General features: G+C 41.9%; 1 protein-coding gene across 1 annotated transcript; it reads left to right on the top strand.

Annotated features, from left to right (window-relative positions):
- The first annotated feature begins 7,197 nt into the window (after window positions 1–7,197).
- On the top strand, window positions 7,198–11,878 carry LOC147606292 (uncharacterized). Its single transcript, XM_086791947.1, has one exon. It carries the CDS (start codon window positions 7,244–7,246, stop codon window positions 8,927–8,929), a length of 1,686 nt encoding a protein of 561 aa, XP_086648073.1. The 5' UTR covers window positions 7,198–7,243; the 3' UTR covers window positions 8,930–11,878.
- Window positions 11,879–16,541: the final 4,663 nt, after the last annotated feature.

The following is a 16,541-nucleotide window of genomic DNA, read 5'->3' as shown; positions in this document are numbered from 1 at the left end:
TGTCATGTTTTACCTACGTTCATTAGATATTGGGTCAAACAAAAGGCAATGTTTGACAAATCACTACAACGCGAAGAATGAATTATGATTTTTTCTGATGTAGCCATATCGCGTTATAGTGTTTTGGACATACTTTCTTGTCCTATACATTGTTTTGTGTCATGTATGTTATCTATGAATTATTTTCATGACTTACTTTGTGAAATGAAACGCTCTGTGCGAGAAATCACAACAACACAAGGAGGGTATGACGATTAGGTGTGATGTACCTATATCATGCTGTAGTGATTTGAAGCTATTTTATTGTCATAGGTATTGTTGGGTGTATTGTTCATGTGTTATTTTGTCAAATGAAAGGGTCTGTGTGAGAAATCACAACAACATGAGGAGTTGATGTAGATTTTGTATGATGTACCCATATCACGTTGTAGTGATTTGAAGCTATTTTTTTTAGTAGTTTTTGTATTATTTTTTGTTTTGAAGGGCTATGCGTGATAAATCACTACAACGCGAGAATTGTATTGTGATTGTATCTGATATGCCCATATCACGTTGTAGTGATTTGTTGCTATTTTATTATCCTATATATTTATTGAGAAAACTTATCATGTAACATTATGACTATTTTCAGATTGTGTGTATGAAGAAGACCGCAAGGCTCTCATCTACAAAAGATCCTAAAATATGTAAAGAAGCTGTTTTGGGAAAGAAAATGTCTACAGTGCACTTAATGAGGAGACAAAGATACAAGCAACATAGATGCACCCTTCTTAAACTAAGGAAGGTGGAGAAACATATGAATTGCGTGGTTCCAAAGTTGCCATTCCAGCACGTAGTCAGGTCAATATGCTAGGATTTTGCCATTAATACGCATTAGCATGCCTCTTCCCTAGGATGTTTGCAAGAGACTGCGAAAGACTGGCTTGTCAAATTTTTTCAGGATAGCTACGTCCTTGCCACGCATGCACACAGAATCGCTGTGATACCGAAAGACATGAACTCACTTTGTTTGCTCAGGTTTAGATATGATAGTACGCTGGAGCCCGTCCTACTTAGTGATGACAAAAGAATGAAAGGAATTTTGGAAATCCCTCCTTTGACGAAAAAAGTTAAGATCATAGAAGTGACAGAGCCTAGTCATTCTCGTGACACAAGGCTCAACACACAAATTATTGGAGACCAAGCCAGGATGCAGGAGCTCCAAGAATTGCGGATGAAGAAAGCGGCTATTCGGGAAATGCATAAGTCGAATGTTAAAGCTTTGAGTTATTTTGTCCCCTCATTTCACGTTAGACTTCCGGTGCGAGGCACCGCGCAATTAAATTGAATGTTAAAGCTTTGAGTTATTTTGTCCCCTCATTTCATGTTAGACTTCCGGTGCAAGGCACCACACAATTTTTCCCTTTCGATGCGGAGGAGATTGCTGTTTTATCCAATGTTTTAAGGGAGGTCAACGATAGAATTATGATAGCAGTTCTAAGGTTTGCTACATCCTTGTCATCATCTTGATTGTAAAGTGGTTTGCTTGTCCAAAGTAACTGATATAATGTAATTTTCTTGTGCGGCCTAATTATATCAAATCTCCCATTCGATGTTCAAAATCGTGTATATATTGTAGATTCCCTCCGTTCCTTGGTTCTTACTGCACAACATACTTCAATGGTTGATGTATGTCCATGGTTTAGTCCAATAAATTTTGATGTAGCTCAAATAATTCTAATAGCATACAATGAAGAGTAAGTGACATGCAATCTCATTTATAGTCTTAGTATTGTGACCTAAATTTACTATATATTTTTGATGTTACTTCTAATACTCCTAATTGCATGTTGTAGTTCACACTGCAGTTTGATCCTTTATGATATGGAATCCAAGACTTGTTAACTTGTCCAATTCAAGTGAAGGATTCCATGGCACCATGAGACAGTAAGTCCACACAATCATTATTCATATATCGTTAATGAGTTGGAGAGAGAGAGAGAGAGAGAGAGAGAGAGAGAGAGAGAGAGAGAGAGAGAGAGAGAGAGAGAGAGAGAGAGAGAGAGAGAGAGAGAGAGAGAACTTTCAGTATTGACAACAGTAATGTTTCATGCAGATCAATTAGAAAGCTAATAACTGGTATTGAGGGCATAATCCAGGACCCACTGCTAGAACACATAAGGATTATGAGATGCAGGGTCCCGCAGTATAACAGGATGGCCATAGTTGCGGTTGGAGGGTATGCTACAGTGCAAAGTTGCTGCTACACTTAGTTCTCTCATTGCCCGCAATAAGAAAATGTAGGCATGCTCTTTTTTTAAAAAAATATCTTACTTTCCTTCCTCATTCTTTGATGGCACATGTCTATATTTTTTTTCTTTCTGTTAGAATCCACGATTATCAGAATACTTTGATGTGGATTTAGGGCTGTTTAGGGAAGAGACCATTAAGCATATTATTATCAACATTCATAGCAGGCCGCCTAATATCCCTATTGCGTTTGTGCCTCCTCCACGCCTCACGGCAGTACCACTGAACACAAGTCGACAGGTTGGTTGTCGAGCTTCCAGAATCTGATGGATCTAAAGACGTCGATAGCCTTTCATTATATGAGATGGCATTATGTCAATGGAAAACTTGATCAGGACTTAGAGGATGACATTGAAAATTCATTGATGTTATTAGAGGTATGGTTTGAAAATGAGCTCTTGACAGTACTCAATATAAGGTCGAACATCTCACTGCGTCAAGTGAGAACAGACTTGGCAAATGAGGATGACCTACAAGTGCATGATGATTATGTGTTTAAGTGCAACGACCATAAGGTATGTTATTCAATCTAACCTCGAAAAAGTATTTATTTCAAAACTATGCCATAATAATTATTACTTATATACATTACTTTGATTTTTGGAAATAGGTACCAAGGAGAAAAGAAAGGACCATTCAATGTAAAGACATTACAAGGAAGCAAGTTTTTGTGGTGCAAACGACCATGGCATAGAGATAAATCATTAAAAATGGAGATAAATGTACTTTTGACAGCATATAGTTACATTAATCATGACAACATTTTGTATTTCTCAGAGCAATAGAAACTAAGACAAATATTCTACATTTTCTTATTGGATGCTTAAAACATTGATAGCATGTTCTTTTTTCCCCCTACAAAGCGTGCTCTTGAGTGTGGGAAGATTCTTGTTGTTCGCGCGGTGAAGCTTGTCGTTGAGGGGGTGATTGCTCTTCAGGACGCTCTTGGGGCGGTTGCTCTTTCAGACGCTCTTGGGGTGGTTGCTCTTGGCATGACGGGAAGCTTTCTCTTCTGGAACAGAAGCTTGTTGTCATTGGTTGTGGGTTGAAGCTTGACTTTGCACTTGGGGCAGTGGCACAATTTGCTGTTGTCAGGATTTCGAAGCTTAATAAAATTATGGGAGCCAATCATATATTTACAGACAATAGAATTCCTCTGGATTTTACAGGTAACCCCATGTAATTCTTTCACATCCTAATTTTGATCTAAGAAATCCAAACATTTCTCTGATTTACAGATAAACATTGACGATGTTTTTTTGACCTCCTCGTCATAAAAGAAGTTGACAAAAACATGCAATGATGGCATAAAGACAACGATTTTCACCTAACGACTTGCTATATTTGGTCTTATCCTTGCAAACAACAAAATGAATGATTATTGTGGGTTTAATTGGAAGAATGGGCCAATCTTGCCCTTTAGAAATAATGGGATATTTGTAATGTTTAGCCTAATTAGCCTAACTCAAGATGAGTATAGCCCCACAAGAGAGATTGCTATCCTCAATCTTGTAAGGGGGAGGTCAACTCAACCATCCACCATCACCTATGAGGCAAAAAAAACAACAAAAACAACAAAAAGAAGGTTAAGTGTTAGAAAACACACTCTAATTACTCTCTCTCTCTCTCTCTCTCTCTCTCTCACACACACACACACACACACACACACGAACTTAAATCCACACTCTAACACTCATCCCTCTCCTAAAAACTAGGGATTTGCATCCAAGGGAAAAATTATGTGCTGATGTAAGAAAATGAAATGAAATCAAATCTCTACTTCTCTCCCTCCTTTAAGACAAGTTCCTCCCCGGTAGAGTGGCACCATTTGATCACCCTCCAAGTGAGCCTTCTAGCCCAAGCTAGGAATCATCGTTTGTTGCTGGCCCCTTTCTTGAAGCATGGAAGTCCCTTGTTATAAGGAAGAGTGGTAAGAGAAGCATAGAGGTGTGTTAATCCCTCTAGTTTGAGCCGTCAATCCCCCTTCAATCCTCCATGACAACCCTTCCATAGACCATGGCTAAGCTAGAAAGCTTGAAGCCACTCCCTACTCCTAATCCAAGAATCTGTAAGCTACTCAAATGAAAGTAAGCATGCACACATGCACACATTTCACCATACACAAGCAATCCATCACTACATTCATACAAACTGACATAAGTAAGAAGGTAGAAGCTTTAGAGAAGAAGAAAGAATCTTGTTCCCTAGAAGATGGTGTGTCCTTGACATTATGATATGTCACTCATATATAGAGGGCTTTGCCCGACACTTATGGGGGTGCCTAAAATATACTCTCGTGCATATACAAGCCTTATATGGTTGGCCTTTCATTACAAAATGGGCCCATGACCGTGCATAATGTGAACCACTACAAAAGTGCAAATGAGTATGGGTTGAGGTAATATTTCATTTCACTTTGTGCTTTTGGCACAAATTCCCACATCATAATGCTCTTTACAAATCACTTATTACATTAACTTACCTAATTTCCACATCACATATAAGCACTTAATCTACCACAAGTACTTAATCTTTTGCCCTCATCTTTCTGAAATTGTCTAAGTCACCCAACTTACTTTTTGCATAGCCCACCACATCAATGCCAAACTTTTCTGATTTAGATCAAAAGCAAGAGCATGAGAGTGAAGAGGAGGTAGCCACTCCTTCCACTCTATTGAAGAGGAGGTAGCCACTCCTTCCACTCTATTGAAGAAGAAAATAAGGAAGGTGTGAGCTAGAATCTTACCTTGGAGATGATCTCATAAAAGAAGCTTATATCAAGACAAAGATCGTTGCGATCAAAATGGCACATCAATCTATTGAATGTTCCAATATCTTTGAGAGGTCAGACATGTGGGGGCTTGTGTATCTAGGATTGGCTTAGGTAACTTAGTGCACACACTGCCATGGGGGATATACTTACATAGATGGGTGTAGAGTAGTACGTCTTGAATATGCTTGAACCTATAACCCCACCACAAAGATTGGGAGAGTGATCGCAGATGATGGCACTTAAGTGAATGTCCAGTTGGACAAGGACACAATGAGCAATGCCCTACACATGCTAGTAGTGCAAGATATATTCAAGAGAGATAATCTTAGCAAGAAGGACATCTTGCTTTATGTGTGGTGTAGGAAACCCAATAAAAAATGCTTCGAGTATGGACACCTCAATCCATAGCTAGTAGTCCTAGACAAAATCCCTACAGCTGATCACTAATGTGAAAGCCAATGGATCATTACAATGGTGGCAACAGCATCATGGTCCACCGCATACATAAGGGCTAGGGCCAACTACTACTATAATAATATCCACACAGCTTGCAGGATAAAGATTTAGAACCTACGAAACTTACTAAAGTTTTATATCATGCATTACAATAGCCCATGCCTCAGCCTTTTAACAAAAGAGGAGGCTATGTAGATCCTTAATGAGACACTAGAAGAAAGCAAAGAGATAATAGCTCCTAGTGCAATGCTCTCTCCTTATACTTGTGGCTCAAGGTAAAGATTTAGAACTTACAAAACTTACTAAAGTATTATATCATGCATTATGATAGCCCATGCATTAACAAGAGTTATTTTTACTAGAGGAGGAGGCTATGCAGATCCTTAATGAGACACTAGAAGTAAGCAAAGAGATAAAAGCTTCCAGTACAATGCTCTCTCCTTATAGTAGTTGTGGCGACTTTGATGACCTCACAAAGGATGTGCACATAATGTATGCATGGTGATGTAATGGAGATGAAATAGAGAAGTAGTGGCACAAAGGAAGTGCACATGGTGTATGCATGATGATGATGATGAACATAGAAGTGGTGGCACCAAGGAAGTACACATGATATATGCATGATGACATAATAGAGATGAAGAAAGAAGTGGTGGCACCAAGTGACATATTTAACTTGACCCACATTAAGGATTTTCTCATGATGTCATTGTAGAAAAGCAGCATATGCACCTTAGTGATGCAAGGAGACAAGGGTACCTCTTAGAGAAAGCTTATGCCATACTCAGTAGCCCCATCACCACCACCATAGCCTACCACCTTGGTATAGCAACATTGGTATAATGTGCAAAGGATGATGATAGAAGCCATAGAGGCAATCAAGGTGGCAAAGTATAAGCATTATGTTGCTATCCTGGATCAAAAGTTGAAGAACCAAGAGGATTACCTCAAGAAAAAGCAAAAGCATTTTGAAGATGATGTGAAAATGGAAAAGCTCAAAGGAATTGTAAGGGAGATCAACCTCCGAAGGTTGGTGGAGTAGATAGAGAAGGCAAAGAATGAAGCTCTGAAGTCTGCAAATAGAGCTTCCAATGGCTACAAGAAGACGGGGGGAAGGCAAAACATCACACTCTTGAACTAGCTTCACAGGGAAATCTGCGAGAGAGCTTCCAATGGCTACAAGAAGATGGGTGGAGGGCAGGAAGGGCAACATGCTAATGCCAAGCAAAGGGCTGGTCACCTTGGAATTTACAACTCGTTGTACAGTTGGGGTATTTAAATGCAAGAAGGCAAAGCTCTTTTGTGGTTGTAAAGTGAACACATAAGAGTTTGAACTACAGAGCTCACATTTATTTGCCAATTTCATAGTGCCTCGAAATCGGCCCAAAGTGGAAACTTTAAAAGGGAGTGGTTGCCTTTTTTTTTTTTTGGGAAGGTGCATTTGTGTGTGCCGTCAGTCTCATGGAAACTTTAAAGGGAGATGTTGCTATTTTTTTTTTGGGAAGGTGCATTTGTACGTGCCGTCTGTCGTGTAGCCCTTAGGTATTGAACACGGGTCCTCGTCGTGGAATCCGACGGTTCTAGGAGTTGAGCTACATGCCCGTCTGACTGACAGGGCCTTAGATGTAGATATAATACCAAGCTAAAGTAGGTAGGTCCTTAGGTGTTAATATAAAATCTCAAGCTAAAGTATGTCTGAGTCGAGCTTTGAGAAATGGGTGCAATATGGCTGTTATTAGTTCCCCACGTGCAGCGGTAGCAGGCCTCGTGCTAGTGCCGAAGCGTTGCTTGAGCAGCATCAACAGCAAGCGCAAGAAAGCCAACCGCTTCCCTGTCGAAGACGTGTGTTCTATGCTGGAAAGGGAAGGGCGCTGGACCCCTCGCTTGGAAGAGGCCCTGGCCCCCGTTGGCGCCATCCTGAAGCCCCTCTCGCTCTTCCGCATCCTCAAGCTCCTTCAGCAGCAGCGGCGGGCGGACGCTCGGTTGGCCTGGAGCCTCTTTCACTGGGCCTCCCAGCAACCCAAGTTCATACACAACCAGTACACATACTGTGCCCTCATTGAAATCCTTGGGAGAGCCGAGGAGTTCCACCTCATATGGCAGCTCCTCCACTCCATGAGAGACAGAGGGACCACCATCACCGCCGTTCCTTTCACCATCCTCATAAATAGATATGGCCGTGTTGGGATGCTTCAAGAAGCCCAGGAGACCTTCTGTTCCATGGATGACTTCCATTGCAAGCCCGACGCTTACACCTTTAATGCCCTGCTGCATATCCTCCTCAAAGCACAGGATGTGAAGAAAGCCTTTGCCACCATGGCTTCCATGATTGAATGTGGATGCGTGCCTGACTATGCACTTTACACCACGCTCATCACTGGACTTTGTGCCAATGGTGGATTGGACGAGGTGGCCAAGTTTCTAGATGAGATGGGGGTAAGCCAGGAGAAGGCTCTTCAGGTCTGGACGTACAATGCATTGATATGTAGCTTCTTCAAAGCTGGACAAGCAGAGAGAGCTTTTGGAACTTTGCAGCAAATGCTATGTAAGGGATGCACCCCAAACGTGGTGACTTACAACACTGTGGTCCATTGGCTGTGTAAGGAGGGCCGACTTGATGATGCTATGGACTACACGAGTCGGATGAAAGGTCCCATGTGTTCACCTACCACCAGAACATACAATACATTAGTTGATGCTCTTTTTAAGGCAGGCCGGGCTGAAACGGCGCTCTCCACAATTCAATCAATGCAAGGCAAAGGATGCAATCTCACCATAGTGACTTACACGTCATGGATCAAATGGCTGTGTGATGAGGGCAAAATTGATGAGGCTCTAGATCTATTGAACGAGATGACGAGGTACGACTGTGATCCTGATATCAAGACTTACACTGTATTAATCAGGGGGCTCTTTAAGGTTGGCAGAGCTCATATGGTCATTTCCATGTTCACAAGAATGATGGAAAAAGGGTGCACACCTGATGCTGTGGTGCTGACTACCCTCCTTCAGGGTTTTTGTAAGGAAAGAAAATTTGATGAAGCATTATGGGTAGCAAAGCAGATGCAGGCCAGAGGTTTCCATCCTGACACAACGATCCTGATCACAATGTTAAATAGTTTATCTAAAGCTGGCAGAGCTGAGAGATATGCTATTGTATCACATTTCTCAATGGGAGAGTATGCACACAGTAATTATTTGGAGTTAGCCAACACAACTATTTGGAGGCTTTGCAAGGAGGGCAACATAGACAAGATTGTCGATGCATGGGATACTTGTAGGGAAAAAGGGATCGATCTTGACATTGAGACATACGAGATCTTGATCATTAGCCTTTCAGCGGCTAATAGAGCAGAAAAAGCATTTTTGATTTTCACAGAAATGCTGGAAAGAAAGTGCCAACAGGGTTGACATCTAGGGCCTCAATCAGTCAGCTACATTGTTTGCGTGTTAGTAGAGTGTAAGTTGGAGTTTCAATTTTCCTGGATATGGTTGCTTGTCATACTCAACATTGATTGCTCACCTTGACATGCTTACATGATACTTCAAGAATGCATCATGTCATGTGATCCTGTTGATAGTCATAGTCAAAACTCAAGGTTGTACCCAACCTCAAGCTCATCATGTCTTGGCAAACCATCTTGGTGTAAATGACCTGCAATTGATGCTTCACATCTTGAAGATGTTCAGCAGCAGCGAGTAGTGCTCTGAAATGAGGCCTTTGATTAGCAAAAAGAAGACACTAGGGTTAATTGGAATAGGAACCAATGCTCCAACTCTTAGACAACGTGAGTTGCTCTTACAAGCAGGCAGGTGTTCCCTATTTATGTGAATACTGGGAAGATGTCGAGAGCATGAACTTATGTCTCAACTGGCTCGACCATATGCAGGGACTTGGGTGACATAGCTAGGCATGATGATAGGGGAGAATGCATATGGCTCATAAACTCATGTGCAATTGTGACCAAAAGTCAGGATGAGCATCTGCAATGAGTACAGCAACTTGCTGGACAGACCAGGTCAAAGTAGTGAGCAATTGCCCTCATGTGAGCTCTCATTGAAAATGCATTGGGATTAGAGAAGCTATCATAAGGCCAGGGGGAGCTTGAATTGTGATCCTATTTTGTGTGGTTTTTGTGGTGGCTGTTTGATGCACTGGGTGGACATTCTTCAATGTCCACTGGTGAAATTGGCTAATGGAAGTCCTCGGGTTAGCCTTTTAACTTGTCAGTGGCAATTAAAGGAACCCTTCGCCCTTGGTATTGGGTTGTGCTGCAATCCTTGGAGGTGGTGGGCCATACTTTGGGGTGTATTTTCTTTGCCATCGTCCTTATATTTAACCTTCTTTCATTATGGCAACCTGTCAAGATTGTGGTGATTTCATCACATGTGGTTCCATAGATTGTATCAAGGGGACAGCAATCATGAAAGAGGCACCATGTTGCGCGATATCACCACATCATGGGCTGACCTCTCCCCCATACTCCGTGGGTTCCCATAGCCCTTTGAGACTCTTTGCTAGGAATTGAACAACTGCTTCACCACATGGCATACTAAGACAGAAATTGTTGGGGAGTCACAGCAAGGCCAACTGCTAAAATATCTGGCCAAAAGGCCTCTACAGCCTCTTGCAGACTTTCCTTTTCCAAATCAAGAGCGGCTCTTGCCACTTTGATCAGATCTTCCTGATGTATTTCAGTTTATTGATTGAAAAGCTTTTTGGGGGGTGGGGCAAACTGTCCGTCTACTGTGAGTGTTCAGGTCTATCTAACACCCTGCAACTAGATATGGTTGATTGGCTTTATATTGCACAAATTCTTTTTTATTATTATTTAAAAGCTGCCTCACTACTAATGTTGGCGTGTGAGACTGGGTGAATTACCTACAGCAGATAAGATGGCCATGTCAGGCATGCAATTGTAAGAAGAATACCTGCACATAAGATGGCCAAGATAGGTGGGTGATGGTTGGGAATTACCCGTAAACATAAGGTGGCCGACTCATTTGAGCATGGAGGGTGGGATGCTTACCCTTTATCTGATAAGACGGACAGGAAACCCTTAGGCGCTGTGCTTTATAGTGGCATCTTCATATGCAAAAGTAGTGGATCTTGACAGGTTGGATTGAAGTGGAGATTTTCGAAGCCCATCTCAAGCCAGGAGGGCAAGGCCTTACATACCAACAAGAGAGAGAAATACATCGTCAAGTGAGAGTAGCACTTTTAGTCAGGATGTGCATGAATGAGATTGCAGGAAAGGAGGCCATATTGGGTTGATGGCAAGAGTAGGCATTCCTTTAAGTTCAAGATGTAGGGACAACTCAATTACCAGCATAGAACAAGGTGAAAGACAGTAAATGAACTGAAAGGGCTAAGTGTTCAAGAGGGACTTCTTTTGATCCGACAAATAAAAATTAACCTGATTAGATGAGTTCCCAAAAATTGTTCAGGATGTTGGGCATCATGCTATTGTGGGCAGGAAGGTAGAATGGAGGAAAGACGATGTAAGTGAAGGAATAACTTGACACAAAATGTGCATGAATCAGTGAATATCTTGATTGAGACTGATAAGCAGGGTTTCAAATAAGTAGGAGGCAAAAGTAGAATGTCATGTATAGGCATATCGCGAAAAGATACAAGTCTAGTTGGGGTGGTGGCGGTCGGTTGAATGGGGATCTTCATGTCTCCTAGAAGTGACATAGGAGTGTTACATGCATCAAATGTAACAGTCAAATGCATGTATCATGTGAGGGCTACTAGTTACAATCGAGGTTTAGCCGAGGAATCAACCCATGTTGTGAGCCCTAATCTCCGAAGGTACAAAAGAGGCTATGCAGTGTGTCCAGGATGGGCACAACAACAGGCTGCCCACCAGGGTAATGCAAGTGTGAATGCAAATGATACAAACCATTCAGACTTAACACAAGTAGGCCTTCTTTTTTGAGGTCTGTCAATCTCTCTACCCATTCAACACATCAACAGGCTACCCACGAGACTAATACAAGTGTGAATGCAAATAATACAAACCATGCAAACTTGACGCAAGGAGGCCTTCCTTTTGAAAGTCTATCAATATCTTTACCCATTCCACACCTTCAGCCAGCCAAGGTAGAGTACACGAGATTCATGAGATAACCTTCAGATGCAGCCTGAAACAAACCATTGAAGCAGATTAGTCCAAGGTTTCCTACTGCAGCAGATTTCAGCGGCTGGGAGAGGACAATTGAAGGTTTTCTTGCTTTGTTCACAGCCATGGACTTTGAGCTTAGTAAGTAATTCAACTCTTAGAGATCTAGCAGGATACTTTGTATGATTGTAAGCTTTTACAGTTCAGCAATATGGAGTAGATTAGCTTGAGAGAATCAAGTCTTCCTGTGTCATGTATTCTCATTGCTTTCTTCCTCTTCTCTTTGCGTTGTCAGTTTGTGTTTGAAAGTAATTCAAACAACCATGCTTCACCGCATGGGAGTGTAGTGCCAGGGTTTTGGTTGCCAGGGTATAAACCCCCCTTGTGCAGTGCTGCCGATGCCTTGTAGCATGTCGCTCAAACATAATCATGTTTATTTTTTAACATAGTAATTCAGATCTATAATTTTGCTTGAGCTATCCTATGTTTCTTACATTCTCTTGTTATTAGAGTGCAACTACCGTGCAAGTAGGCCTATATTTGGTCAGCAGTCTGGTTTCTGTAAGAATGCCCAAGAGTATGTAAGAGATTGAACATAAATGCCATATATTGAGAGAGACTCACAGAGACATTTGTTAGCCTGGAAGTCCCTGTTGTGAACAACCTTACACATGGGCACTTTTTACCTTGTGTTGGCAAGAGTTTTTTTCCTTTGTGACACTTGCGTATTAGCTACATCAGTCCTAGGGCAAGGGCTATAGTACTCTTGTGCTCCACTCATTTCGTATCATTATCATCGAGTACTTTCCAGTATCGAGCTTCGTCTCTCGCTCTTTGAGCTTGTTTGTCACTGCGTGTGTGTGTGTGTGTGTGTCTGTGTGAGTGTGCAGAGCATCTTCTCCCTCATCCAACATTGGTATCAGAGCAGTGTTATCGGAGTCTTGTTTTTTGAGCCTGCATTCACATTTGGTTGGCGTTACCGCCACCGGTGTTCGCGTTTGTTCTCGCCTCGACTCCTACTATTGGCCTTGATGCCCTCATTGGCGTAGCCACTTGTTGGCTTTTCAGAGTAGGTTTATGAGCTTGGTTGTAGAGCCAACAACTCCTCACCGCCGTTAGTCTCTGAAGTGGTGAATCAGGTGTACATTGGTGACCTTCTTCAATTCCGTCGTCGTACATCCTTTCATCTTTGCCACTGCACAAGCCTGGGTAAGCTCTTGCACAACTCACTTTTAACAGATCTATGGTTTCTTCCTCCTTTGTACATTGGTCAGCTTTCTTTCTATTGCCGTACATTCTGGCCAACTCCACACAATAGTACTACATTGAGCTCAAGCTTTCAGAAGCTTTCGGCATTGGATTTCGGTATCTGTTGAGTTTTGCTGTTTCTGTTGCTGTTACTGCTGTCTGAATATTGGCTTCAGCCATTAGCGTTTAGCATTTGATTGCGGCTTCAAATTCAATAGTCAACTTTCAGTTCAGTTGTCAACACGTTAGCATCAGATCTACTGACGCCATGTCATGTTAGCATCAAATATGCTATTTCAGAAGAACTGCTGACGCCACGACAGCTTTGGATTTGTTGACTCCATGTCAGCTTCGGACCCACTGACTCCATGTCAGCTTCGGACCCGCTGACTCCACGTGAGCTTCTAATATGTTGATGCCATGTTAGCTTCCAGTCTGCTGATTTTGACCTAATGCTTCTCTATCCGATTCGGCACGACATCCATCGATTCCACTTGCAGCTTCCACCCTGCGGATTGCTGATTTGGTGAGTTTGCACATGCATTGAACAGACATTTGAGGTACTTTGAGTGACTTGAAGCTACTGCTTGTGTTAGATACACTTTAGTTTGCCCATTTCTTTGTTGTGTAAAATATCCAACAACTTAACAGTCAGATGCAATGATTCATCTGTTTCTTGTTCATCATTGTCGGTTGCTGATTGAAACTTTGATTTGGGTGCTACAAAGCACATTACTTCCAGCAAGCAGCTGTTTGCCACCTTGAGATATGCATTGTGAAAAAGTGGTGCAGTTTTCTAGAGTCACATGCAGGATTGTCAATTGGTGTTGGTTCATCTAATGCACATTACTTCCAACAGTTGTTTGCCACTTTGATTTGGGTGCTACAAAGCACATTACTTCTAGTAGCTGTTTGCCACCTTGAGATATGCTCCGCTAGGTGGTGTAGTTTTCTTGAGTCACATGCAAGATTGTTAGTTAGTGTTGGTTCATCTGATGCAGAATTGCATGATGCTACTATGCCTGACATGGATCCTGGAGATGAACCGTATTCTGAATTAGGATTGTCAGTTGGTCTTATGTCTGACAGTGATCTTGGCAATGATCTACCCTCAGCTGATTATGCTTTATAGCAATTGTCAGTAGAGTTGCCTCTATGGCAGTTGCATTTCAGGGGAGATACATGATGTGTTTTGCTGTTGGTGATGTATGTGGTCACTTATGCATTTAACCCCTTAGTTATGCTATGTCTTGGAGACATACCTGTATGCAGTGATGTTTTACTTGCTAAGATGTATTACTTCTACTGAACCAGCTCCCTGTTTGAGTTGCCTCACCTATGTAGTTCATTGACATGGATGCTAATGGAGCCAGACTGTCACATTGTTTTCATCTTGGTGCCTTGTCATGATGCATAATTCAGGGTTTCTTTATATCAATCTGTGTGGGATTTCACATCCTTTTTACATTGCCATCCTGAGAGGTTGCCTTATATTCTCATGGTCTAGTTGAATGTATGCCTTGTTGCCCCCACTTTTCAGATTTGTTCTATCAGCCCTTTTCGTTGCTGATTCCACCTTGTCGGCTTGTCCATTGACACATCTTATTTTTCAGATGTATTGGCATTCAGTGGACCTTGAAAGTTTATCTCTTGCTGTTGTTCACAATGCTCACATTACATGTTTCTTGCCGACTCAATTGAGCCTATTTTGGCTCTGAATCAGTCCTCTGCTACTGTTGCCATTTAGTCAGATTCAGTAGCCCAGCTTTTCCATATTGCGCATTAATTGAAGAGAATGCAGCCATTATGATCTCTTGCTGATGGTAGTTGGACACGCATTGTCTCTGGTCATGCATCTTATGTCACTGATTTTGCTCTTGTTACTTCCGCATTACATAAGGAGCCACCTTCTCTTCTTGTTGCATTGGAAGATGATCATTGGGTTATAGTCATGCATTCAACCCTTTGCTGATCTGCTGACATTCAACAGAGTCAAGAGAAAGTGGCCTTGACAATTTGCTTGTGATGTTATAGCATGTATTTGATATTTAGACATTGGGCTTTTGTAGTATTTAAGTATCCGTCCTGCTACCTCCGATGAAGCTTTTGATCCTGCCCCTTATCGGCGAGCTATCGGATGCCTTAGTACATCAGCAGTTCCCGTCTTGAAGTTCAGTATGCAGTGTTACAGTTGAGCAGTAGATTTTAGCATTGCCCTAGCTTGGCATTGGCACCAGCGAAGCAGAAATGCGTTTTCTTTATGCTTGCCACCTCCACTGATAGCTATTGGGCATGATGATTTGACACTAAGGTGTCAATTAGTGGCAATTGTTTCTGACAGAAGCCACTTCATGTTGTGAATCTGAGTACAATAGCATTCATGACTATTCAAGAATGTGTTTGGCTACATCATCAATTGGCAGCTCTTGGTATTAGACATCCGTTTTCTACTGCTATTTTTCCTTGATTTATGTGCCTACATAGGCTAGTGTGGCAGATGGGTTTACCCAGTTTTTGCTACAACCTATACAAGTTCACATCATTCACTTCAGGGGGAGTTTGTTAGTCTGGAAGTCCATAGTGTGAACAGCCCTCCACACGGGCACTTTTCACCTTGTGATGGCAAGGGTTTTTTCCCCATGTGAACACACTCTTGTGTGTTAGCTACATCAGCCCTAGGGCAAGGGCTATAGTACTCTTGTACCTAACTCATTTCATATCATTATCATTGAGTACTTTCCAGCATCGAGCTTCGTCTCTTTCTCTCTCAGCTTTTTTGTCACTATGTGCGCGCATGTGTATGTCAGAGTGTGCAGAGCATCTTCTCCCTCATCCAACAACATTGCGCGCAGAGATGAGAGAGCACATGAATAGATGAATAGAAGAATAGATTAATTGCACGAGGTGGTTGCAATATAAAGAAGGTGATTACGGTTAACAACCGTTGCATGTGTGTGCTTGACGTGCCGCTTGGCATTATGTCTTGTGGGCATTAACTCTAGGAGTTATTCCAACATTACCCCTCTCATCTAAAACAAAAGAGAGAAAAGTCTCTTGAGTTTTATTGTTACTAAAAGGATGCCTATGTGGACGTAAGGCTATGTGACATCCTCAACATTGTTGGAATATATCATCTCCAGAGGGTCTACATCACCTTTTCATGCTTGTACTGGTCATGTTATGAGACCTTGCATTGGCATATTTAGTAGATATTATTTAGGAATTTTTAACCATTTTAAGGCATTTCATAGCATTTTATGCTACTAGACAGCTGCTGTCGGCCTGCTATAGCTGGCCGACCAGCTCTCTTGAGAGGGATATGTAAGGGTTCTCACCCTTCCCCTCACTTTTAATCTCATTCTTGCATATCTGCTGGAGGTCATTGGCTGTAGCAATAGTCTCTTATGCTTGTAAGAACCTACGGGCTTCCCTCGTGCTCATTTTCAGTCTCAATAATCAATTGTTTCCAGCCTTCTTCTATAGTTTGTGCTTTGGGCCACAACCTGTGATGCTCTTTCTTTCATGGTATCAGAGCCAAATGCTGATCTACAGGTAAGAAATGCTGCACTTTCTGCATCTGTACTGTCGAATTGTTGAGTTTTTGTTGTTGCAGGCTGAAGCTCTTTTCTAGGTGCTGAGGATAGGTTCTT

The sequence above is a fragment of the Cibotium barometz genome, chromosome 57 (genome assembly GCF_041138505.1).
Source record: "Cibotium barometz isolate CiBa-2024 chromosome 57, ASM4113850v1, whole genome shotgun sequence".
NCBI lineage: Eukaryota > Viridiplantae > Streptophyta > Polypodiopsida > Cyatheales > Cibotiaceae > Cibotium > Cibotium barometz.
The sequence above is the reverse complement of the archived record's forward strand: the minus strand, read 5'-3'. Positions and strand labels throughout refer to the sequence as shown.